General features: G+C 42.2%; 1 protein-coding gene and 1 long non-coding RNA gene across 2 annotated transcripts in view; one reads left to right on the plus strand and one right to left on the minus strand.

Moving 5' to 3' along the window:
- The window catches only part of DGKQ (diacylglycerol kinase theta), a 225,499-nt gene that overhangs the window by 122,779 nt on the left and 78,261 nt on the right, over positions 1-24,459 (minus strand). Inside the window, exon 3 of the mRNA XM_068234259.1 lies at positions 7,961-8,063. Within this exon, the coding sequence (XP_068090360.1) occupies positions 7,961-8,063 (103 nt within the window). The remainder of the gene's footprint in view (positions 1-7,960; positions 8,064-24,459) is intronic.
- On the plus strand, positions 534-8,385 carry LOC137515081 (uncharacterized). Its single transcript, XR_011020531.1, has 3 exons — positions 534-662; positions 5,000-5,187; positions 7,758-8,385. It is a non-coding gene; the product is annotated as an uncharacterized lncRNA (long non-coding RNA).

The raw sequence follows: 24,459 nt of genomic DNA on the forward strand, positions 1-24,459 counted from the left end.
AGAAACAGATGTATCACTAGCCTGCAGTGTAGTGACTGTACAGTATCAGGCCCCGAACTTTCCCGGGGAATCAATCTTAATCCCTGCTGGGTGACAGACCCGTGTGTACAAGTTTTGAAGCCTGTGGAATCTGGGACACAGTTGTAACATCAGGTACTGGGAAGACAGACTGCTATATTTAACGTATTCCACTTATTAATAATCCTTTTCATTGTAGAATGATGACCTTCATATTGTTTGGAAATGGCTTGCTAACACTTCTCAGATTCTTTGTGCACAACAATGCTTCTCTAAAATCATCTAAAATCATTGCCATCTTTCCTACTCGCTGTTGTAATAACACACCTGAAAGCGCCAGACCAGCAAATTGCCAAAATGTCTGCTTATGTAGAGGTGGCCACACTTGCTTATGACCAGTTAATCAAGAGCATTTGATTAGCAGTACCTGTCTCCTACTTACCCTCTTAGCTCTTATGAAAATGGTAAGAGAATGCCACATTTTTCTCTGGTTTTTCATTATGACTTAGGGCCCTTCTCCACTGCTGCCTCAGGGATGAGCTCCGGATGAAATCCAGAAGGAGGAAGCGTCGCAGTCACATGAACGCAAATTGGAACGCAGCAAGAGGCGCGCCGTGGGATGCATTCAAGCAGATGGCTCCTGGGTAAGTTAACCATCCCTCACCCGCCCGCTCAGGTGCAGTAATTATCTGGAAAAAATCCAAATGAAACCCATTCAGATTTCATCCGGAGCTTATTCCTGCCTGCGCGTACACCCACGATCGGGCTACGGTGCGTACCCCCAAGCAGAAATTTCCACTAGCCACGAGTGCGACGTTTACTTGCCGGGAACCAAGCGTGATCGCATAGATAATTGTGCAGCCTGACGTTTGCGTACGAGTAAAAAGTGACGCGCAGTAGTGAGAAACGAGCACCACGATTTACTTATAAATTGTGGTTCTCTAGTGATCGGCAAAATGGCTGCAATCCACTTTTTTTAAGCGTATTGCAGCCAGTGGAAAGGGGCCCTTAGTAGTTGTGAAAAATATAATTGCCAACGAATAAAAGATCATGTGCTGTTCATCCGAGGATGTATTCACCCAATACCGAAACATGCTAAGGACCACTTGATTTTTTTTTTTTTTTTTTAACAAAACCTTTGAATTGAAAAATGATCTGTCTGTGACTTTTTATCCATATACATTTATCATATGAAAAAGTAACTTTATGGGAATCTAAAGCTTATTTTCAGGAAGACTATGTACTCACATTACTGTAAATATTATCAAAAACGAATCCATTATGCGTCTTACACTGTTACTATATAGATTTTCATCACAGTTTGTAAATAGATTTGCAAATGATATCCATCAGTAAGCTATTTTAGTCAGTGTAATCGGTTTCCTTGTTGAATGGCTGCTGGGAAAAATCAATGACAGAATAAACCCCTTGGGGTTGTATTGTGTTTAGTAAATCATTATGGGTGTGCCAGATTACTGCCTTGCTGTAACTCCCCAGAAAGCACCAGTCAATGCTAACATTTTCAGCAGCTTCCACTTTGAATGAGCCTTCAATAAAAGAACAAACATGGCAATCACTTGCAGCAGTAACGAGCCTGAAAGCAAAGCATGTTCAGTACACCTGACAAGTACATATTTAACAACTTATTCATACTTTAAAAGCCTAAAGGTATGCATTATGATTTTGACTTGCCCAGGAGAACCTAAACTCATCATCATTATCAAATGCCATCAAGTTGATGTCAAGCCCTGACAAATGCTCAGTTAACTTGTACAATACCCCTAGAAAGGCCTGTTCTCACATTGGCCTCAATTCACTAAGATCATGCTAGAGATAATAAGGCAAGAGAAAACTTACCTCCACACGTGAGCGTTATCTTACCTCTTCATTCCTTAAGTTACCTCTCCTGTAGTTAATGTACCTCCTCTGTAGTTAATTTACCTCCTCTGTAGTTAATTTACCTCCTCTGTAGTTAATTTACCTCCTCTGTAGTTATTTTCACATGCAGCTAATTAACAGCTTGACTTTAACTCTGGAGTTATTTTAAGGATTGGAGAGTTAATTTAAAGACAGAAGAGTTAACTTTAGGCTTGCGTGAGGTAAAATGTTTCCTGAATACTACATGCCTTATCACCATGGTAACAACTCTAGAAGAGTTATTAAAGACAGGAGATAAGTTTAGTGAATTGAGGCCTTTGTCTTAGTCTTTTTCCTCTTTTTCTTTCCCTCCATGTTTCCAAGTGTAACTGACTTCTTCAGAAATGGGTCTTATGATGTGTCCATGGTATAAAAGCCTTATTTGTGTCACTTGTTCTGCAGGAAAGACTGGGTTAATTCAGTCCACAATCCATTTGTTGGTTTTCTTGAATGTCTTAAGTATTCACAGAGGTCTTCTCCAGATCCACAGTTCAAAAGTATAAACATGCTTGCTTTCACTGGAAAGCCAAAGCTACTACAAGTCTATCATTTGTTTCCTTAGTGACATCATTAGATTTCTACAACTTTTCTAAATGTTTCACTACCAATATTTAGCTTCTGTCAAGTTTCTTGACTGTTGTTTCTTACACTTTTGATGATTGAATCCAAAATGCATTAAAGTTACCCTGTAGTGAGAGCAGGACCAGCCCTGCTATGAGGCAGCAAGATCTGACAGTGACACATGGGGAGGGAGAGGAAGTGGGCAGGTAACAACTTACTGATTGAGAGAGATACCGATGGCTGCCTTTTAAACAAAGTCAATTGCCTGACTAGTTTGCAATACCAGTTGCATGGCAGCCCTGCTGATCTATTTGGCTACAGTAGTTTGTAAATAACATCAGAAACAAGCATGTGGCTAATCTTTTAGCTGGTCAGAAACACCAGATTTGCAGCATGCTTGTTTGTGGTCTATGGCTAAATGCACTACTAGAGGCAGAAGATCAGCAGGACAGCCAGGCAAATGGTATTGCTTAAAAAGAAAAAAAAATATGGCAGCCTCCATATTCCTCTCACTTCCGGTGTCCTTTAAATGTAAACAAATATCAGCCTCCATATCCCTTTGACTACAGGGTCAGTTTAAGCTATCTAGTACTTCAAGGTCTTCATATCCAGTATTGTCAGCTGAAGTTGTGCATGTTCTCACAATCTTAGTTTTCTCTTTATTCAGAATTTAATAAATGTATATGTAAATGCAGTTCTCAAATTATAACTGCTCTCATGTACTTGTTAAAAGTGCTCCCTTAAGGCAACTATTATGTTATATCATGAGAAAGCCACTGATTGGTTAGACCACCTTAGAAGGCCACAAGAGCTTGGATGGTTGGCTGAACCTGGTTACATGGTTAGGATTAGCTGTTCCAACAGTGACAGCAGCTGGGAATGTTAAAAAAGTTGAGCAAAGCTGTCTGAGGGCCAATGCACACCAAGAAGCGCTAGTGTAATCGCAAACGCTCAGCACTTTTTGAAGTGATTTGTCTAGGCGATTAGTGATTTGTCTAGGCCTAGTGATTTTCGAATCATGCCTAGCGATTTTTGGAGCGTTTTAGTGTGGCGTTTTTTATAATCCATACCAAAATCGCTCTGATCTAGTGCTTTTCAGAGTGATTTTCCACTTTCCTATACTTCACATTGAGGCTGAATCATCTCAAAAATCAGCAAAAATGTTGCAGGACCCACGTTTGCGTTTGGGAAAAAAGCACAATGCTCTGGTGTTCTCCATCCCATTAAAATACATTAGTCAAGCACTTTTTGAAGCACAAGAGTTTTAAAAAGCGCTCAGAAGCGCTCTTGGTGTGCACCAGCCTTAAAGGGAAAAAAAGGGTCCAAGCAAAATAAAAAAATGAGTTTCACTTACCTGGGGCTTCTACCAGCCCCATGCAGCCATCCTGTGCCCTCGTAGTCACTCACTGCTGCTCCGGTCCCCCGCTGGCAGCTTTCCGACCTCGGAGGTCGGCGGGCCACATTGCGTACGTTTTTACGAATTCCCGCTAGTGCAAGAACATTAACACATACATTTTTACGCGTTACTGGTTCAATGCGTACATTTTTACGCATTGAACCAGTAATGCGTTAAAACGTATGTGTTAATGATCCTGCAATAGTGGGAATGCGTAAAAACGTACGCAATGCGGCCCGCCGACCTCCGAGGTCGGAAAGCTGCCACCGGGGGACTGGCGCAGCAGTGAGTGACTACGAGGGTACAGGATGGCTGCATGGGGCTGGTAGAAGCCCCAGGTAAGTGAAACTCATTTTTTTATTTTGCTTGGACCTTCCCTTTAAGAGTATATGAAGCCTTAGAAACACAAGACTGACAGTAGCAATGGAAGTGTGAAAACCACTGCAGCACAAAAGCTTCTAAATCCACACAAGCCAGGAAAAAAGCCAGACCAAAGAGAAAGGTGGGGTACAGCTGTCCGCTTATATCTTGCCAAGCCAAGCAACTTACCTTTAACCCCCCTGGCGGTATGATTATTTCCAGATTTTAGAGTCTTTTCCAAACATTTCAGACCCTAAAACCTGGAATAAAATCATGACAGCAGAAAGCCAGCAGCAGCCCCAGCACTCACTCATCTCCCTGGGTTCCAGCGCTGCAATTTTCCCTCCATCCTCTGGGTGGCACTGTAACTCTGTAGTAAGATCACTGATGGTGACCTCACCAGAGTGATTCAGAGCCTCCTTGGAGAGGAAGTACAATGGCTGCCTGCGTCAGGATCCCCCAGGAGGTGAGTAAAAACGCCCGCTGTGCTCCATTACTTTGCATTGAGCTCCCGGCGGCTAGCCCAAGCATAGCGCGGGGTTACGGCCAGGGAGATTAAGTGGCCTTTATAATGCTCAGTACAGATTTAGCCAGTTGGTGCAAGTGAGACTTTCCAAATGCTTCTAACTGTATCAAAAATTGTACTATCTGATATTTACAGGATTAAACTTGGAATCGCCAAGCATTTCGATGTACACTGTATATATGTGATGCCTGTGCTAATATAAAAGAACATCTCTCCTGCAGTACAGCTTGACTTTGAAAAGTGGTTGGAAGAATTGTCATGACGACCTCAACCATGCAGGTTGAAATGATTCCGATGAGGCAGTTCGTTTTGAATGGCGATGCTTCAGGATACTTATCCCAAACCAGTCAATGAAAAATAAGTGTTAAAGAGAAATTCTACCCAATGCCTTTTGGTGGAGAATGTGGAGGTAAGTGTGGGGAGAGAAAACACATTTACATCAATGACTAACTATGCTAGAAATTAGCAGTTCTCAGTATTCTTTAAATATTCTTCTGTATCCTAAGAACCAATAGTCAATATAGAACTCGTCGGAGGACAAGCAATATGGAATAGTTCAGAAGCAATGGACAAGTTCATTATTATTATTTAGTATTTATATAGCGCCAACATCTTCCGCAGCGGTGTACAGACTATATTGTCTTATTACTTAACTGTCCCTCAGAGGGGCTCACAATCTAATCCTTATATAGTCATAGGTCTATGTAAGTATTATAGTCTAAGGCCAATTTAGGGGGAAGCCAATGAACTTATCTGTGTGTTTTTGAGATGTGGGAGGAAATCGTAATGCCCGGAGGAAACCCACACAGACATGGGGAGAACATACAAACTCTGTGCATAGTGCCCTTGCTGGGATACAAACCAGGGAACCCTGCACTGCAAGGCCAGATTTCTAACCACTATGTGTAGTCTATTGTAAATGAGACTCTGCTAATGGGCAAGACTAGGATTTTACGCAGTATCTAAAGATTTGAGGAGTTCTCTTGATGCTGTATTCAATGGGTTGCCAGCCTAAATGCATTAGGGATAGTCCCACAAAGGTCCAAACAGAAAGCATAGCTGAGAACATCTGTGACAGTCACACTATATGCTATTTTAAAGTGCATCACTATCTACAAAGCTGGCTACAAGAGAGGCTATGGTGACAAAGCTCAAGTGAGTGCACCATGAGCTGCTGCCTCTGCAAGGGAATCTCCCATGTACAGACACCAGCAAATGCCTGAGCAGGAAGAGGATCTCTTTAAGCTACTGGGTAAGCTGCTCTATCACACTCAGGGTAAGCAGTACCTCAGTTAGTAAAAATACATGTCACTATCCGGTTGTGTGACAACTCTAGTGTGGCATAATCTGCAGGGGTATTTTTCCTTCAGTTTTGGACAGGGGTAAAGAGTTAAAGAAATTTGGGGGTTTGCTCATTGTTGTCCGTGCACCCATTGGAAATATTTTCCTTCACCGTCCCTAGCACCACCATGGAACTTTATGGACAAATGTACTGCAGAAGCCTGGGGCACTGCAGTGCCATGGTGGTCTTTACCCAGAAAACATTATGGAGCATATTAAATGCACCTGTGTGACATAAGCTCTAGGTTTTTTTTTTATCGGCACAATTGTAGATGCATTTTTCCTCAGCAAAAGGTTTATTCCAGTAATCCACCCTGTCTACAAATAAAACTCTGATAGTCTGATATTTTTTCCCCCATGAATACACTTCTGCCTGTCAAATCTGCTATCTTTCTACCTGTTATTGGAAGCCTTCCGCTGCACAGCCTCCCACCTCTAGGGATGTAGTTAGTATAAAAATCCTCTATAAGATATTTTGGCAGTTGCTACCATATGCGTAGGCCCAGGAGAATAATTAAACCCCAGCTTGAAGGGAATGCCAGTGCGATATCATTTGCCCTGTCAATTATCTCTCGCAGGAAGACATAAAATATAGACTTGCTTGTAGTAGTAAATATAAAAAAAAAAAAAGAATATGCAAATGTGTAGTTTAGCAATTTATGAAACAAATGCATGGTAAAAATTAGAACAATCACATTAACTAATTAAAGCCATACATTGTAGCCAGTTTATCTTCAGGATTTCAACCAGTAAAGAAAAAGCTTAGAATTTGTGATGTGCTATGGATTCTCTCTCTGCTTAGCCATTCATTTTACTTCCATATGCATGAAGCCAAAAAGGGGTGTATATTAACATTTTTTATGTTAAAATCAGGTTAAAATCAATGTGTCAAAAGCTTGGGATATGCCAACTTGGTTATAGATTTATGATTTTTTTTTTTCTTATGGACAAACAGTTATTAGCCTTTTGATATGTTATACTTTTGCAGACACTCATTAACCCGATGAAGCGGGACCCAGCCTGCAAATACATGTAGATGTTGTCTGCAGTGTTTCTAATATACATTAAAAAAAATGTTTAGTCATTTAGTAATTTAGTTGCGTTTAAAGGGACACTTAAGTCAAACAAAAAAAAAAAAGAGTTTTACTCACCTGGGGCTTCCAATAGCCCCTTGCAGCTGTCCGGTGCCCTCGCCGTCTCCCTCCAAACCTCCTGGCCCCGCCGGCAGCCACTTCCTTTTTCGGTGACAGGAGCTGACAGGCTGGGGACGCGAGTGATTCTTCGCTTTCCTGGCCACAATAGCGCCATCTATGCTGCTATAGCATATATCATATACCATATAGTAGCATAGAGGGTGCTAATGTGTCTGGGAACGCGAAGAAACACTCGCGTCCCCAGCCTGTCAGCTCCTGTCACCGAAACAGGAAGTGGCTGCCGGCGGGGCCAGGAGGATCAGAGGGAGACGGCGAGGGTACCGGACAGCTGCAGGGGGCTATTGGAAGCCCTAGGTGAGTAAAACTCATTTTTTTATGTTTGACTTAAGTGTCCCTTTAAGGATTTAAAAACTGGTTTTAGATCTTCATCTCATCAAAATCACCTCCTCCCACCCTTTTTTGTTCCCACCCCCACGCGGCACAGTGCTACTATAGTACCTAATTTAATAGTATCTACTTGATCACATCTTCTATTTTCTGGAGAATGACCACCTGGATCCTGGGATCACCTACATTCTGAATGGAGACAGACTAGTTTTCTCCACCTCACTGCATCAACAAGGCGTACTGTACTTTGTAAACATTTCCTTATTAAAAAGCCCACATGCATATGGAGTGAAATATTACCTTCACATCGTAAGGCCATACTATCTTCCAAAAGCTTCCTACAAACCGTGCAGAACTTCTTTTTATAATGTCCAGGTGGACGAAAGCAATGAGAAACTGGGACCTGAAAAAGAGTAACGAAGCATGGTTAGTACTGGTTTATCCATCTTTAACTTTATGAGTAACACATAACTAAAGGCTCTTATTGGCAATAACCCTTTGGACTAGAATAGGCAGTTCCATAAATAGGCTGTTTATGTTACACAGGACAATTACCTCCATAATAGATCTTTGTCGTCCTCCAGCACATCAGGCCTCCTATTCTAATTCAAAATGTTTACAACCAAATTCCAGGGAAAACAATATTTTTGATTTTAATAGCTTCATTAGGGGTTAGAACATTTTTGGATTTGGTGTGGTATCCAGCAATCCTATATATGGAAAGTCATACCCCTAACTGTCCAGGAAGTATATGGGAAAATCTCTCCAACAGTGAAAAAGGCATCAACAAATAAAACATTTTTGCACAAGAGGTAGAACTAGAATCCTTGTCCAGTTTTTATTGCTTGTCCCCATTCCCTGTCCCCTGGACTACCAGCATTAAAGGTAACCTTAACTGAGAGGGATATGGTTGTTTCCTCTTAAACAATACCAGTTGCTTGTCAGTCCTGCTGGTCTCTTTGGCTGCAGTAGTGGCTGAATCACAGACCTGAAACAAGCATACAGCTAATCCAGTCTGACTTCAGTCAGAGCACCTGATCTGCATACTTGTTGAGGGGCTGTGGATGAAAGTATTAGAGACACAGGATCAGCAGGAGAGTCTGGCAACTGGTGTTATTTTAAAAGGAAAAACCCATATCCTTTTCAGTTTAGGTTACCTTTAAGATTAATGCATGAAAGCTCAAGGCTAGACCCAAGAACAGGAAGTGGGGGAAAATGTCTCCAGCAGGGACACTGGATAGCAGAAAAATCTCCACAGTTTCTAACTCCATTCTACACTATTCAAAACTAAATTCAAAAGACCCTGGAACTGGGATTGAAAGGTGGGCAGTTTTATTTAACAAGTTTTATGGAAGAAGGATGTGTCTTAAAATTAATTTAAACCTAAAGCCCAATCTACACAATACGATTCTTTGCACGATTCGATTACGATTCTATTTACGATCCGATTAAATCCGACATGTCCGATCGGGATTTGATTCGATTCAATTTGATTTGCCATTGTTTTGCATTGGCAAATCGAATCGAATCCCGATTGGACATGTCGGATTTAATCGGATCGTAAATAGAATCGTAATCGAATCGTACAAAGAATCATATCGTGAAGATTGGGCTTTAGTCCAGGTGATAATAGCTTAGAATACAGACCACGAGTCACGAGTAGGATGAGCTCCAGCATTTGGTTACTGAATTTGGACTTGCAGGCAGGGGGGCAGTGAACTTACCCTTGTTGCCTCCACGTCGCATTCAATGTTCCTACAATACATCCACCTTTTGGGTTTGAAGGAGGAAGCCTTGGAGAAGGAAAGCATTGTGGAGTGCATCGGCTATAGGTGGCGACAAAGGTAAGTTAACGGTCCCCTGCTACGGCCAGCAACTTTTAATGGGAATTCAGAATCCTAACACAGGAGCTGTACGGAGTGCATGCCTAGTCATGAGATTTCAGTTACGGACATTATTTCATTGCCTTTACTATGGAAAGACTGTACCTCTCACATATGGAAGATTTCTTGTAATGTCCAGTTTTTTGGAAAATGTTTAATAAAAATATTGAAACAGGACACAGCCCCCAATTAGCACATGAGCAGTATACTGATCCTTTCTGCAAAAGTCCCCGAAGCTACAAAACACAAGACTTTACTTAAGGTAAACATGTGGTAACTTAACACAACCAGACTACAAGCTGCAGCAGGCTGGTGCAATCTGACAGATGAAGGGCTGCTGTACACACCCTATACACAACTAGATCAATCTGACACAGTTCACAAGCAGCCGTGCTGGTGCTTCTTGAAGGCTACAGTGATTATTTACATATCAAGGTAAAAATCATCTCAAATATAAAAATGCAATACACTAAAAATTACAATAAGCTGTATCTACAACTGGCATTGGAGAAGTTCTTTACTACACCAATTCACTCCTCACCAGAAGCCGACCAATGTTCAAATGGTGTCCTCATAAGTCACATTGCTCCACTAGGTCACCAGGAAGCTCATTAAATAAGACCATTCAATTGACAGGTACAAATTCCTGTGCAACCGATTTAATAGCTGCTAACAAGCTAAACTCAAATCTATCAAACTATCATTAATTTTTACCAAGAATAAGCAGCATTATTAAAATTAAGCTTTCTAAGGAAAAATTTCCATTATGTTTAGCTTTATACATGGCAAAAATTTTCCTATTTTCCAGTGTCCTAAACCAAGAACTGACGCATGGGAAGGTTAAAGGAAATCTTAACTGAGAGGGATATGGATGTTTCCTGTTAAACAATACCAGTTGCCTGACAGCCCTGCTGATCTCTAAGGCTGTAGTAGTGGCTGAATCACACACCTGAAACAAGTATGCAGCTAATCCAGTCTGACTTCAGTCAGAGCACCTGATCTGCCTGCTTGTTGAGGGGCTGTGGCTAAAAGTATTAGAGACACAGGATCAGCAGGAGAGTCAGGCAACTGGTATTATTTTAAAAGGAAAAATCCATATCCTCAGTTTAGGTTCCATTTAAAGCTTGCTACAGTTCACTGGGTTAGGTGTTAAAATTAAGTGACAAAGGCTCTCTGTGCAGCAAAATCGTAAGTTGTAGATTGAGACCAATGCAAAGACAGTACAAATGTACTGTGTGTAAATAAGTGAACTAGCATGTGTGTACAAACTTACTATAATTGTTGTCGTAGGGCCGCGATTCCTAGTCCAACAGTTCTGGCTGCAAGCTCATACATACTCACCCCTCGGCAACAGCTGAGAGGCATGTACTGTTATGGGTCAGGGGAGTGGGGAGCATGGCACACTACAGCATCTTCTGGCAGGTGAGGTTAGGATGGGGAACAATACTTTCAGCGGTGGCCTTCAAAATGATTGTCCAGTCACTGCTTCACAGTTTTTTTTTGTAATTTAATCACCTTTTCACGTCAACCATAGTAATGTTTCACCATAGGTTACATGTGGGCTGGTACTGTTCAGGCAGCAGAGCATTGTGCTGGCCAGCTCAACTGTTTTAGCAATACCAGCTTGATTGAAATTTGGAGGAGCAAAGTGGAAACCAACAGAAACCCTAATTTATCTGTTAAAATGGATATGGTAATGCTCTAACATAGTATGGACTGAGTCTCAGATAAAGATCACACTTGCATGAAAAGCATGTCCTTCAAAACCTTTAAGTCAGGGTCCAGTTAGAAAAAAAAGTGTCAGTCTAAGATTTGATTGTTATTTTTTTGGTTCCCAACTTTTAAAAGTTTGTTTGGAACTTTAACACATAGTATACATTTATAAATGAGCAAACAGATTTGGTTTTTCCCCCTAAGAGCAGTAGGCCTCCAAAAAGACATATGTGTCAGTATGCCGCCGCTCAGCTTGGTGCAGGGTGAGCCGAATGACGGCTCACCTGAAGCGCTGAAATTCCCGGTTGCATTAAGTACTATTCCACCTCCGAATCATAGCAGCTTGGAGGGAGAAGTGATTCTGGGTCTGACGATCGCCTGAACAATGCATTACCCGAGCGAGGGCCGCGGACTATAGCACTGCTGCTAAAAAAGAGAAACCATGTGCCATGTATACTCTCAAGTGGAGAAGAGGGGCTCTACTGAAATACCCTGATGAAATGCCAAATGTAGAAAATAAGCAAATGTTCTAGGCTTTCCCCCACAACCAATTCATGTGAGGCCATGCCTTACTGCTACCAGTCCATCATAGCTCTCCAGCTCTAGAAGGGAGGTGGGGAAGGGAGTGTGCTGAGGTGCAGGAGGCTGAGGCATCTACTATTATCATTTTTCAATAAGTGCAATGCTTTTCTACAACACTTTATAGAATATTCATTTAAAATTAAGTTTTAGGAAGAGCTTACAGTAAGCTTTAAAGCCCCATCTACATGATAAGATTCTTTGTGCAATTTGATTATGATTCTATTTACGATCCAATTAAATCCGACATGTCCGATCGGGATTCGATTCAATTCGATTTGCCATTGTTTTGCAATAGGCTCTGAGTAGCTCAGTCTGTGACTCACACAGAGCCTGCAGGGGGCGTGGAGATGGTGTGTATAGCTTCTATCCTATCACAGCAGAGCAGCAGATTCCTGCCTGAGCCTGACAAAGCCATCAGAGGAAAGAAGATTAGATTATATAACGGAGATAATACAGCCACTGTGCACCTAGGAAAGGCTGCAGTAAGACAGACCAAATTAGAACAGGTATAGGAACTTAAAGGATAGAAGAAATAAGGCTGCAAATTTTGTTACAGAGTCTCTTTAACAGAAGATTCCATACACCGATATAATACAGAATACAGACGTTTGAGAGATGGAAATGCATAATTAAAGAAAAACCTTTTTATTTATTAAGGACTTTCATCTGCCCAGATCCTAGCTGGGGATTCAGTCACACAAAAGGGGTAAACTAGCAGGGTTCTTTATGTGAACTTCAAAAAAATATAATGGACAGGATACATTTTTCATTTCAAATACTGTAGTTTCAATTTTACTTAATTCTTGTGAACTTTTTTTGATTATCTGAAGTGAATTTATCAAAGGGAAATGTTATCAGACCTATGCTTCCACGATGCTTTTACCTTTTTCTAATTATCAGGTAGATAATACTTCTAGGCTACAATACAGCCTCCTACATCTGTATCAACTGGATTAATCTGGACATTCGCTTTCTTGAATCAAGAATGCTAACTTTGCTTTGTTAGGCTTATTCAAAAAGAAACTTGTGGGGGAAAAGTCAGCTTCTTTTACTGCAGAGCTATTGAGAAGCAATGACTCTGTGCCTGACCTAAATCTCCCAGCATGCATCTTGTTGGGAACAAACTTGTGTGTATGCATTTAATCACATTATAACCTAGCCATAGGCTTTCAGCAATCTTCACCATAATTGGAAAGAAAAATGACAAAAATAAAGGCTGGCTCATAACATGCACTGCCACCTGTTAATATGCTAGGTCCAAGAATTAAAGCATGACTGAATAGAAAAAACTCCTCCTGACAAATGGTTTAAAGCATCTTCCTCACTGGCATATTCCCAATATATCATTTTATTGAACAACGATGAAAAGGCAAGCTAAGACCACACCACTTCCTTTTCAGTATTAAAATATCAATAAAACTTTTTCCCCTGTATACAATTAATGGGTTCCAGGGAATTATGTGTTTCAGCCAGGGACAATGACAGCGGCTTCTACTCTACGGTCATCTTATACTTTCCAAGTCAGCTAGGGATTTTGTTTACTTACTATTCAAACGCCTCTACTATGTTCTTATTTGGTGACACTTAGTCTTCCTTTTCAAACAAAGTTTCAATGAAATGTAGCAAAATTTTCTGAATATATTGGCTTCTCTCTAAATTGGCCCGAGACTACTATGGACATATGGTTATGGTAGGTATTAGATTGAGAGTCCCACTGAGGGAGATTTAGTGACCAGACAATAAAGTACCCTGTAAAGTTCTGCAGAGGATGTCAATGCCACTGGAGAAATGTTCAGTTAGTGGATGAGACAAAAAAGAAACTTTGTGGACAGAAGGGAAAGTGTTCTGTTAGGCCTCGTTCACATTACACGCGTTGCGGTCCATATTTTGGCAACGCGTGCAGGAGGCAGACATGCACGACATCAGAAGTGCATAGCAATCCATGCGTTGCGGACCAGTGCGGTCAGCGAAGGCATGCTGCATGCATTTATTGCCCAAACGCATGGCTGTCCCATTAACGTAGTAAATGGGAATCAGCCGCGCAACACATGGAAACGCAGATGGCGTGCAATCGTATGCGTTGTGTTCTGATCGCACAGCCATCGCCGTTTGATAATGTGAACAAGGCCTAAAAGAAAAAAAAATGCATTCCATGATAAACCCTGGTGGTGGCAGTTTTATAGTTTGGGTCTGCATCACTTTTCTGGACAAGGACAGTTTGCCATCACGTATGGAACTAGGAATTTTATACTGTACCAGCAAATTCTGAAGAAAGTGTCACAGTATTGGTCCATGAACTGAAGTTCAGGAAACAATAGGTTATGCCACAAGAGAATGACCATAAACAGTCAATCTACCCAAAAACATGTACAGCAGAAGAAAGCTCAAGAGAGCCTGAGGTGAGAGGTATATGGAGGCTGCCATATTTATTTCCTTTTAAGCAATACCAGTTGCCTGGCTATCCTGCTGATCCTCTGTACTATTAGCCATAGACCCTGAACAAGCATATGCAGCAGATCAAATGTTTCTGACATTATTATCAAAGCTGACAAGAATAGCTGCATGCTGGTTTCTGGTGCGATTCAGACACTTCTGCAACCAAATAGATCAGCAGGACTGCCAGGTAACTGGTATTGTTTAAAAGGAAATAAATATGGCAGCCTCCATATCACTCTCACCTCGGGTCCCCCTTTGGAATGCTTTACCTTTAGGTCACTAAGAAGCCAAGATTTATCATTAATTATCAGGGGCATTTAGCTGCAGTCATTTCAGCCTTAGGAGGGCACACCATTTACTCAAAGAGCGCTGCACACATTTTTGCAACACAAATAATGGATTAATTTTCTTCAATAAATAAGTAAACAAAAATAAAGTTTAGGACTCAGTTACTTAACTGGATTTTCATTGTGCAATTTTAGGACTTGCATGAAAAACAGATGATACTTTCTTTAGATATATTCAATATTCACAAATTTTAAACCACCAACATGTATTTTACAATATATGTCACACGCGCGCGCGCGCACACACACACACACACACACACACACACACACACACACACACACACACACACACACACACACACACACACACACACACACACACACACACACACACACACACACACACACACACACACACACACACACACACACACACACACCTTCTGACTAGTTCAGACACCCTACATAACTGGCCACAAAAATTCTTCCATGCTGTTTTTGTTCCAACTAGTATGGAAAATATCCAGCGTTCTTCACCTGTGCATTACCATGAACTAAAACAAATACACTGCTTCGACAGTTAAAGTACAATGACAGCAAGTTCAGTCATGTTTTCCCTGAAGGGAGAAAAACGACCTCTCACAAGAAAGCAACTATATATGGTAGACAAATATACACATCTACTGTCTGCCAACAGTGTTGGATTCCTTTTCAGACAGGAGCAAACATCATTAATTTTTGTGCGTGGGCAGGCAGTTACCTAAGCAGAACTACACAACAGCGAATAAACAAGTTTATGACATATGGCAGAAGCATTCATAAGTGGAAAGAAAACAATTAATTTATTAGAAGTATGAAATGATGCAAACAGAGAAAAAAAAAAAAAAACATTCTGAACACTGTTCAGAAGTATTTCCCTAATAGCCAACAACCCTTTTGCCGTCTTCAATGTTGAGTCCACCTGGCAGAAGATTAACCTCAACATCATGGCACAGATGATAGAGGGCAATGTGTACATTACACGTCTTTTACTGCCTGTCAAATTTTCACGATGGGGGTGGAAAGGTGAAGATTCTGCAATAAGCATCATAGCTGATGCATTTAAAGTGGTCTGAAAGTCAGCATTTCTACTTTGCTCTAAAAGATTCCTCACAGCTTTAAGCCCCATCTACACCTTACAATTTTTTGTCCGATTCGATTCATTGATTCGATTCAATCCGACATGTCCGATCGAATGAATCGAATCAGACAAAAAAATTGTATGGTGTAGATGGGGCTTTAAAGCTACTATCCCAGACATTTTTTTTATCAGAACATCACTGCAATTTTTTAAACAAAGCACTTTCTTTTGCTATTCAGCTTCAAATCCGATTCCAAACTGGAGATAACGGTATGTTTGTTTACATTCCAATGTTGCTACATTTGTCTGTTAGGGCCCGTTTCCACTGGCGTGGAAACCGCGCCCAATCCGCATAGTTTCCCCGCAGGCAAATCGCGCGGGGAAACTCTGCCATAGGGATGAATAGCGCCGCCGGCCAAATCGCTTGCGCTAGCGAATCGGCCGCATCTCCATCCGAAATGGTGCGGAAGGCTGCGAATCCCATAGCCGTGCATGGCACGGCTGATGGGATTAGTCTGTGTAACCGCAGACCCAGAAGTGCCGGCGCGCGTCTTGCTGAGGCATGCGGCACAAGTGGAAATGGGCAATAACAAGTAAAAAACACTTTCTGAGAAGCTGTCTCTGCTTAAGGCACACACACAGTTCACTCATTAGAGGATTGTAGAAGAGTGTAATCCTACCTAATAGGCAAGTGTCCCTGCATCTATCCATGTGTCAGTGCTTTCTAGCACTGCACATGTGCAGGTACATGACGCAGAGACACTGCCGAGAGCCGGAGGACGACAGGGCCAGAAGGGGCGGTCGTGTGTGAGCGCGGTGTGCGCGCGTGTGAGGCGCGCGGCGGGGGTGCGCGAGAGAGGCACGCGGCGGGTGCGCACGAGGCGTGCGAGGCTGGTGGCATGCACGCCCAAGGTGGATTACTGACAGACAGGTCACTAGTTTATAATAAAAAGTAGTTGGAATAAAATGCAACGACAGTTTTTAGAGCAAGAAAAACTACACTTTGGAAACTTGTAATTTGTAGAGAGACAATATGTATGTGCACAAAAGCAAAAATATGATAACTGTATGAGTAATACAAAGTAGAAAAACACATTTTTATTGAAGGTTGTGACAGTGTTTCAGACCACTTTAAAACAAATCTGTAAGGAAAAAAGCATTAGTCAGTTAGTAGTAATCAATAGTATGTTAAATAGAAACCTCACTGAATATAACTGCATGTATACAATTATTTTCTAAAATATTCAGTCAGCATTAGTCCATTGTAAAAGTCTTTCTTCACCCCAATTTACATTTGTAATTTATCAAGAATACATCACAGATGGCGACATCTATATTGCTGGCACTGTTAAATGCCTGTGAGCAGGAGCACCATCTGGTCTCCCAGAGTGCACTAGGAGTAGAAGTCTGTGTGACATCATAGCCTAGGCTAAGCATCACTAGGAGGGAAGGGCTACATACCAATATACGGCAATATTTAGATATAAGTGATATCCTAAAAAAAGCTATTCCATTCTACTATATGGCATTGCAGTTCCTTCCTAAATACATGCACAAACGCCTGTAAACTTTTCTAATTAATGTTTTGTAAATTCTGACTGGAGTACACCACTATAATCAGTATGGCTTTCCAGCAGGAGCAGTTGAAAAAGTTGCGGCCACAAATGGGCGCAATTGTTATTTATCAATATATGTGGGTGCAATTGTTGTTTATCAATATATGTGGGCATAATTGTTATTTATCATAATATAGAAACCCGTTACACTATTTAGCAGGCGGCTGCCATTGAATTGAAATGTATCGTATTATTGGTAGCAGGCATCAGGGGGTGTTAAGGTTAAGCACCACCAGGGGGGTGGTCTTAGGGTCAGGCACCACCAGGGGGGGGTCTAAGAGTTAGGCACTACCAGGTGGGGTCTTAGGGTTAGGCACCACAAGGAGGGGGGGGGGGTCTTAGGGTTAGGCACCACCAGGGGGGGGGGTCTTAGGGTTAGGCACCACCGGGGGGGGGGGTCTTAGGGTTAGGCACCACCAGGGGAGGGTTCTGTGTGAGAGGGGTTAGGTTATAGTTAGGTTCAACATTATTGGTAAATTTACTGATAATGTAATACTGCAATTAAATTGTTATTCACCTTTTTTTATCAATTTTGTTATTTAACATTGCGCTTAAATTGTATTTACCAATATTGCTAGTAATATCGGTATTTAACGTCGTGCCTAAATTAGCTTGCGACTTTTTCAAATGTATGCTTTCCAGAATACTTTGTGTGAATACAGCGTACACTATATGTGACAATGGCGTACTAGTGCCCTAGAATCACCTGTCCAGATTCCAACCGCAATTTCAGGGCTTCTGTAACGTCGTCTTATTTTTGGGCTTGATCAGCACTTCTGTACCAGAGTGTGGAGGCATGTTGAATGCAGATTTTGATTGAGGTATTACAGATCAGTGTTAACCACATTTGAATTCCATTTGCTTTACATTTACTCTTTTTGTTAACTCTTTTTCAAAACACTTGCACATTTTCTTGATTGCTTGGAAATCAGTGAATGGCTGGGACCAAATGCTGTTAAAAAGAAAATGAAGTGCCCATACAAACGCAAATAAAATGTTAATCAAATGCATTTAAATACCAGGTTATTAGTGTATAGACTTCATTGTGTTTGAATAGGGTTTGGTTTCAGCTATATACTTAATAGTATACAACCAGGAAAGAACTCCAAAAACAGTAGAATAGGGCAAGCTACATTGGGAAAATGGAAAGGCAGAGCAGATGAAATTCAAATGCAGTTTCAAAATATTCAGTAAGTTCTCAATCAAAATGTAATCACTGCACTTGTGCTTTAGATTCACAAAACACATGCAAAAAATAAATGTCCTCATACGCAAGCCCCCACAGTGCCATTTTGAAATTGATGCCCTCTGTTTTATTTTTCAACAAAAGACTTACCGTATGCTAATGTAACTGAAAACAGATTTATTTAGGCTAATTTCACACCAGGACGTTGCGTTAGAGGGGGCGTTAAGGTCGCATAACGTCCCCCTAACAACGCCTGGTGGTGCTGGATCTGGACGTCAGAGTGAGCCGCGTTGTGCAGCTCACTCTGGCGTCAGTGATGCCGTGATGCGCACTCTTGTGCGCATGCGGCATCACGTGGTCCCGCCGGCCAATCGCCGCACAGAGCGGCTGCTCCAGGATGTAAACACTGCACGTCACAACGTGCAGTGCATAATAATTAGCCATGTGCCTGGCCGCTCTCCGCTCCTCCCCAACATTACTGAGCATGTGCAAGCAGTGTAACGCGGCCCTGCCGCGTCCAAAGTACTGCATGCAGTACGTTGTCTGGTGGCGCAGCGTTACTATGTAACGCAACGTCCGCACTGTGAACAGCCTCATTGATTTTTCATTGCTGTGCGGTGGGCTGCGTTACAGGCTGCTCTAACGTGCGCCTGTAACGTCCCACTGTGAAACCAGCCTTAAGGAAGCTACTCTGTGCAATCAAAATGTAAACAGTTATTAAGCATTTAAGGTCACTTTAATACCATAGTAACACTGTTGCTATGTTTCAGAGGACTCCTTTGGATTGCTGGCAAAATTGTTAAGCAAGTATTGGGTTTGGGAGGGGTAAATCAACAATACCAAAAGCTGCGAACCTTGATGATTTCAAGGTTTTCCATGTTGGAGTATTTCAGTGCAGCCCCAGACAATGCTGTTATTGACACTCTTAAAACTGACAAGATAGTATTACTATTTTCAAGGGTCGGTTAGGGGACAATTGTCACAGAGTTTGATTAGTCTTATGGCCAGGCTTAATTTATTTTAAGGTTATTAATTAGGTACAATGATCAGGTAAAAATTAGCATTAGAGATATTTTGTGTTCGTATAAGTGATCATTTAAATACAGTGGTTTGCAAAAGTATTCGGCCCCCTTGAAGTTTTCCACATTTTGTCATATTACTGCCACAAACATGAATCAATTTTATTGGAATTCCACGTGAAAGACCAATACAAAGTGGTGTACACATGAGAAGTGGAACGAAAATCATACACGATTCCAAACATTTACAAAAAAAACTGCAAAGTGGGTGTGCGTAATTATTCAGCCCCCTGAGTCAATACTTTGTAGAACCACCTTTTGCTGCAATTACAGCTGCCAGTCTTTTAGGGTATGTCTCTACCAGCTTTGCACATCTAGAGACTGAAATCCTTGCCCATTCTTCTTTGCAAAACAGCTCCAGCTCAGTCAGATTAGATGGACAGCGTTTGTGAACAGCAGTTTCCAGATCTTGCCACAGATTCTCGATTGGATTTAGATCTGGACTTTGATTCTAACACATGGATATGTTTTGTTTTAAACCATTCCATTGTTGCCCTGGCTTTATTTTTAGGGTTGTTGTCCTGCTGGAAGGTGAACCTCCGCCCCAGTCTCAAGTCTTTTGCAGACTCCAAGAGGTTTTCTTCCAAGATTGCCCTGTATTTGGCTCCATCCATCTTCCCATCAACTCTGACCAGCTTCCCTGTCCTTGCTTCACATGGAATTCCAATAAAATTGATTCAGGTTTGTGGCAGTAATATGACAAAATGTGGAAAACTTCAAGGGGGCCGAATACTTTTGCAAACCACTGTAATTAAGATTAAAGGGGCACTATGGCGAAAAATTTTAAAATATGTGCAAACAGACAAATAGGAAGTATGTTTTTTATCCAGAGTAAAATGAGCCATAAATTACTTTTCTCCTATAATGATGTCACTTACAGTAGGTAGTAGAAATCTGACAGAAGTGATAGGTTTTGGACTGGTACATCTCTTCATGGGGGAATTCTCAGCAAGGTTTTCATTCTTTATAAAGATATACCCTAAAAAGTATATAAACAATAATGCTGGCCAGCCTCCCTGCTCGCTACACAGTTTTTTGGCAGTTGGACGGAGCATCTGCCATTCACTAAGTGCTTTTGAAAATAAATAAATCCCTGAGAATCCCCCCATGAAGAGATGGACTAGTCCAAACCCTGTTGCTTCTGTCAGATTTCTCCTACCTAATGTGAGTGACAGCAACATAGGAGAAAAGTAATTTATGGCTCATTTTACTCTGGGAAAAAACGTACTTATTTGTAGGTTTGCTCATATTTTAAATTCTAAAATTTTTTTGCCATAGTGCCCCTTTAAGGTTAGGTGAAAAGATGAGGTTAGTACAGTTTTCTAATCACAAATCTATAATGGTTGGTCAGTAATGGTTGGGAAGGTGAAGACATAGCTGGGTGGTCATGAAGTAGGTGTGGCTAACAGTGGATGTGATGCAAAATCTTTAGTATAAAAGTTCCAGCACTCCCATTTGTGTGCGAGTCCATGGAGATATCCATTTGCCCACATTACCAGGTGAAAAATAAATGCAAGTCATTTTGCTTGTTCTCAGTATTTAGTATCTCAGAATTTACATCCCTGAAATTGCACCTAACGTAGCAAATGGAAATACGAAGTGAAGAGGCATCTGACTATTCTCTGCATGCAAGCTCCACTAGCCAGTCTGCGTATTCTTGTGATTTTCCAGAGTGGGCACACTGTCTAATTATAAAGTACCAATCCTATCAAATCAACTGGACAAAAGTAGTACTCTTTCACAGGAAGGGCTTCCACTTAATATTTTCAACAGAATAGAATTTAGATATGATATAAACATTAAATCTAATGAAAATCTATAACTGTGGCATTCACAATCAACATTAAGATTGCGGCATCAATCAAATATTGATTAGACATGTCTCTTCTTTGCTTAACGTCCCTGGAGGTATGGAAGAGCCTGACTCATCCAGGGAAAATTAGCTGAAAATTGTATGGATGAGTTAACTTATATACTCGCCTATAAGTCGAGAAATTTAGGACTGATTCAAAGTATAAAGCCGCATCTACACGCGTAGATGCGGCCGCGATGCTCCTTATCAATCGAGCCGCTGATGCGGCTCGATTGATAAGATCCGACAGGACGGATCTCCGCACCGCCGATTCCCTGCTCGATCCCCGCGAGGGGACAATGGCAGGGAATCGTGCGGGAGATAAGCGGCGCCGGCGGGGACGAGCGGGCACGAGCGGGGAATCGAATGCGGCGCGAGCGGGGACGCGGCGGGCACGCTCGGGGACGCGCAAGAGGCCGCCGATCGCCACAACATCGCCACAACATCTCCCCAACATCTCCTAGTGTAGACGGGGCTTAAAAGTGAGGGGGTCGCCTTATACTTGAGTAGTCCTAAATTTCACAACTTATAGCCGAGAATCTAATGAGAATCTAATGGTCATGTAATGGTCAGCGCTGAAGCGGAAACTCACTGATTACACAGCGCAGCATCCTCTCTAGTCCCTCTGCTCACGCTGGTCTGTTTACAATACCACAGCTACGGCTCCGATGTCACATGACACATAAGTCACATGACATTGGAGCCGTAGCTGTGGTATTGTAAACTAACAGACCAGAACGACCAGAGGGACAAGAGAGGATGCCGCGCTGTGTAATCAGTGAGTTTCTGCTTCAGCGCTGATGCTGCTAGATGACACAGAGAGCTGAGCGAGAGGGAGAATCGGCCATCCTTTGCGTGGTGATGTGAGGGAGGGGGGCTTTGTGGAAAGCTGCTGAGGAGGGAGTGAGTGAGAGTGGGGGGGCCCTTTCCTTGGTGGTGGGAGGGAGGGGGGAATTTCAGCAAGCTGTGTGCTGCAGCACTTCAGGGAAGGGGAGACAGATGCTGGCTGCTGCAGCTCCTGTAAAACAGGGGACACACAGCTAGGGGCCACAGCAGCCACACAGCCAGGGGGACATGGGCCACATAGCTAGAGGGGCCACACAGCCAAGGGGACACTGCGGCCACAAAGCTAGAGGGGCCACACAGCCTGGTGGACACTGGGGCCACAAAGACATCCTGGTGCCAAGTGCAGTCTTTCCTGGGTAGACTTAAACTTGAGTAAATAAAAAAAATCCAGCTTAAGGGGGTCAAATATTGGGGTCGACTTATACACGTGGTCGACTTGTATCCGAGTATATATGGTAGGCTCATCCAGCAGTTTAAGGCAGGGTTCAGTTTTGTTTTTTTTGGGGGGGGGGGGGGGGGGTTGCATGCATTTTTCGCATTAAAATTGTGGCCTGGAAAATAAAATATTTTTTTTTATATACGATTGTGTTTGAAAATTTCTACTATACTCATTATGTATACTAGACCCTTACTTGACACATGTTCGTAAGCTACAGGCAAACATTACATGAAAATTAAACTTTGAAATAATTTTTGCACAGAAATACAGCTGAAATTGAAAGGGGAAAAAACTGATAGAGAATGTAAATGGGGGTAAGGCAGCAATACACAGTCGAGGTTTTCATAGCTTTGTACTGCATTGGGCAGTACAAAACTAGCAGCTATGGGGATGTGATCAGCATTAGACAATGTTTCTGCTGAAATAGGAATTGATACAAAGTAGTGCAAAATGAAAGAACAGGAAAACAATACAGAAAAACCCGTTATCCAGAACTCTGTAAACCAGAAGCTAAAATCCTGGCCTTGCAGGATGCATAAATCTACCTTTACATACAGTAATAAACATCTGTTACAATAAGTTAAGTCTATCCTGTGGCTTAATTGTTTTTTTTTTAATTACTGTATTTTAATATTTATACAGTATTTTTTATGGTAAGTTTACAGTGTGGGGTATAACACTGTTTTTTAGCTAGGCCTACCAAAAACAACAATTATCCAGCCCTGGCGCACTACCCATACTCGCAATCTCCAGAGGGTAACATGCGCCACTGAACGAAAATGGAGGAAAACTCGACTTAACCAGGATTTCCTACAGTACAAGACCAACCTGCTGCAGTTCCACACTGCCCTTGCTCTTGCGAAGCAGGAATACTTTACCAAGCTCATCGGAGCACAAGCTTCCAAACCCCAGCGTCTTTTTTGCCACTTTCATCTCCCTGCTTAAACCCCCCACTGTACTACCCCTGCTCAAGAAACCCTCCCTTAACCCCTCCCTACCCTCCAACTACCGCCCTATCTCCCTCCTTTCCTTTGCCTCAAAACTCCTTGAGTGTCTGGTTCACAAATGCCTGACCCAGTACCTCAATGCCAACTCACTGCTAGACAAAGCCGGCCTTTGACCTGTGTGACCAGAGCGGTCGCTCAGGGCGCCGGCTTCCAAGGGGCCGCCTATAGCTGGTTACCTATACTGGGGGCACCTATAGCTGGCAACCTTTACTTAGGGCACCAACACATGGCTACTTATACTGGAGGCACCTACGCCTGGCTACCGTTGGGGGTGATGGAGACCTTCAACTGACTTCCTATACTGGGGGCACCTATGCTTGGCAACTTATATTGAGGGCACCTACACATGAGATCCTATACGGGGGGCACCTATACCTGGCTACCTACCTATACTGAGTCTGAGGGTGTGTTTTTTTTTTTGGGGGGGGGGGGGGCACACTGCGGCTATAATGTGTGGTGCAAATTGTCGGTGCTTTGCTATCATTCTAAATGGGAGGGTAACTGTCCCACTGATTGTTTTTATTAATATTCCTGAAAAGTTGGCGTGATGTGTCATGACGTCAAAAAGGTTGGGAACCACTGTCCTAGGAGGTAACTCAGGAGAAAAGGTGAATTGCATATGGGCCTGTGTGTGTGTGTGAGTGCATGTGTGCGCGCGCATAGGGCGCGAAGGGGGGCACAAAAATCAGGTTTCGCTCAGGGCGCTGTGAAACCTAAGGCCGGCCCTGCTGCTAGACCCACTGCAATCTG

Source organism: Hyperolius riggenbachi, chromosome 1 (genome assembly GCF_040937935.1).
Source record: "Hyperolius riggenbachi isolate aHypRig1 chromosome 1, aHypRig1.pri, whole genome shotgun sequence".
Classification (NCBI taxonomy): domain Eukaryota; kingdom Metazoa; phylum Chordata; class Amphibia; order Anura; family Hyperoliidae; genus Hyperolius; species Hyperolius riggenbachi.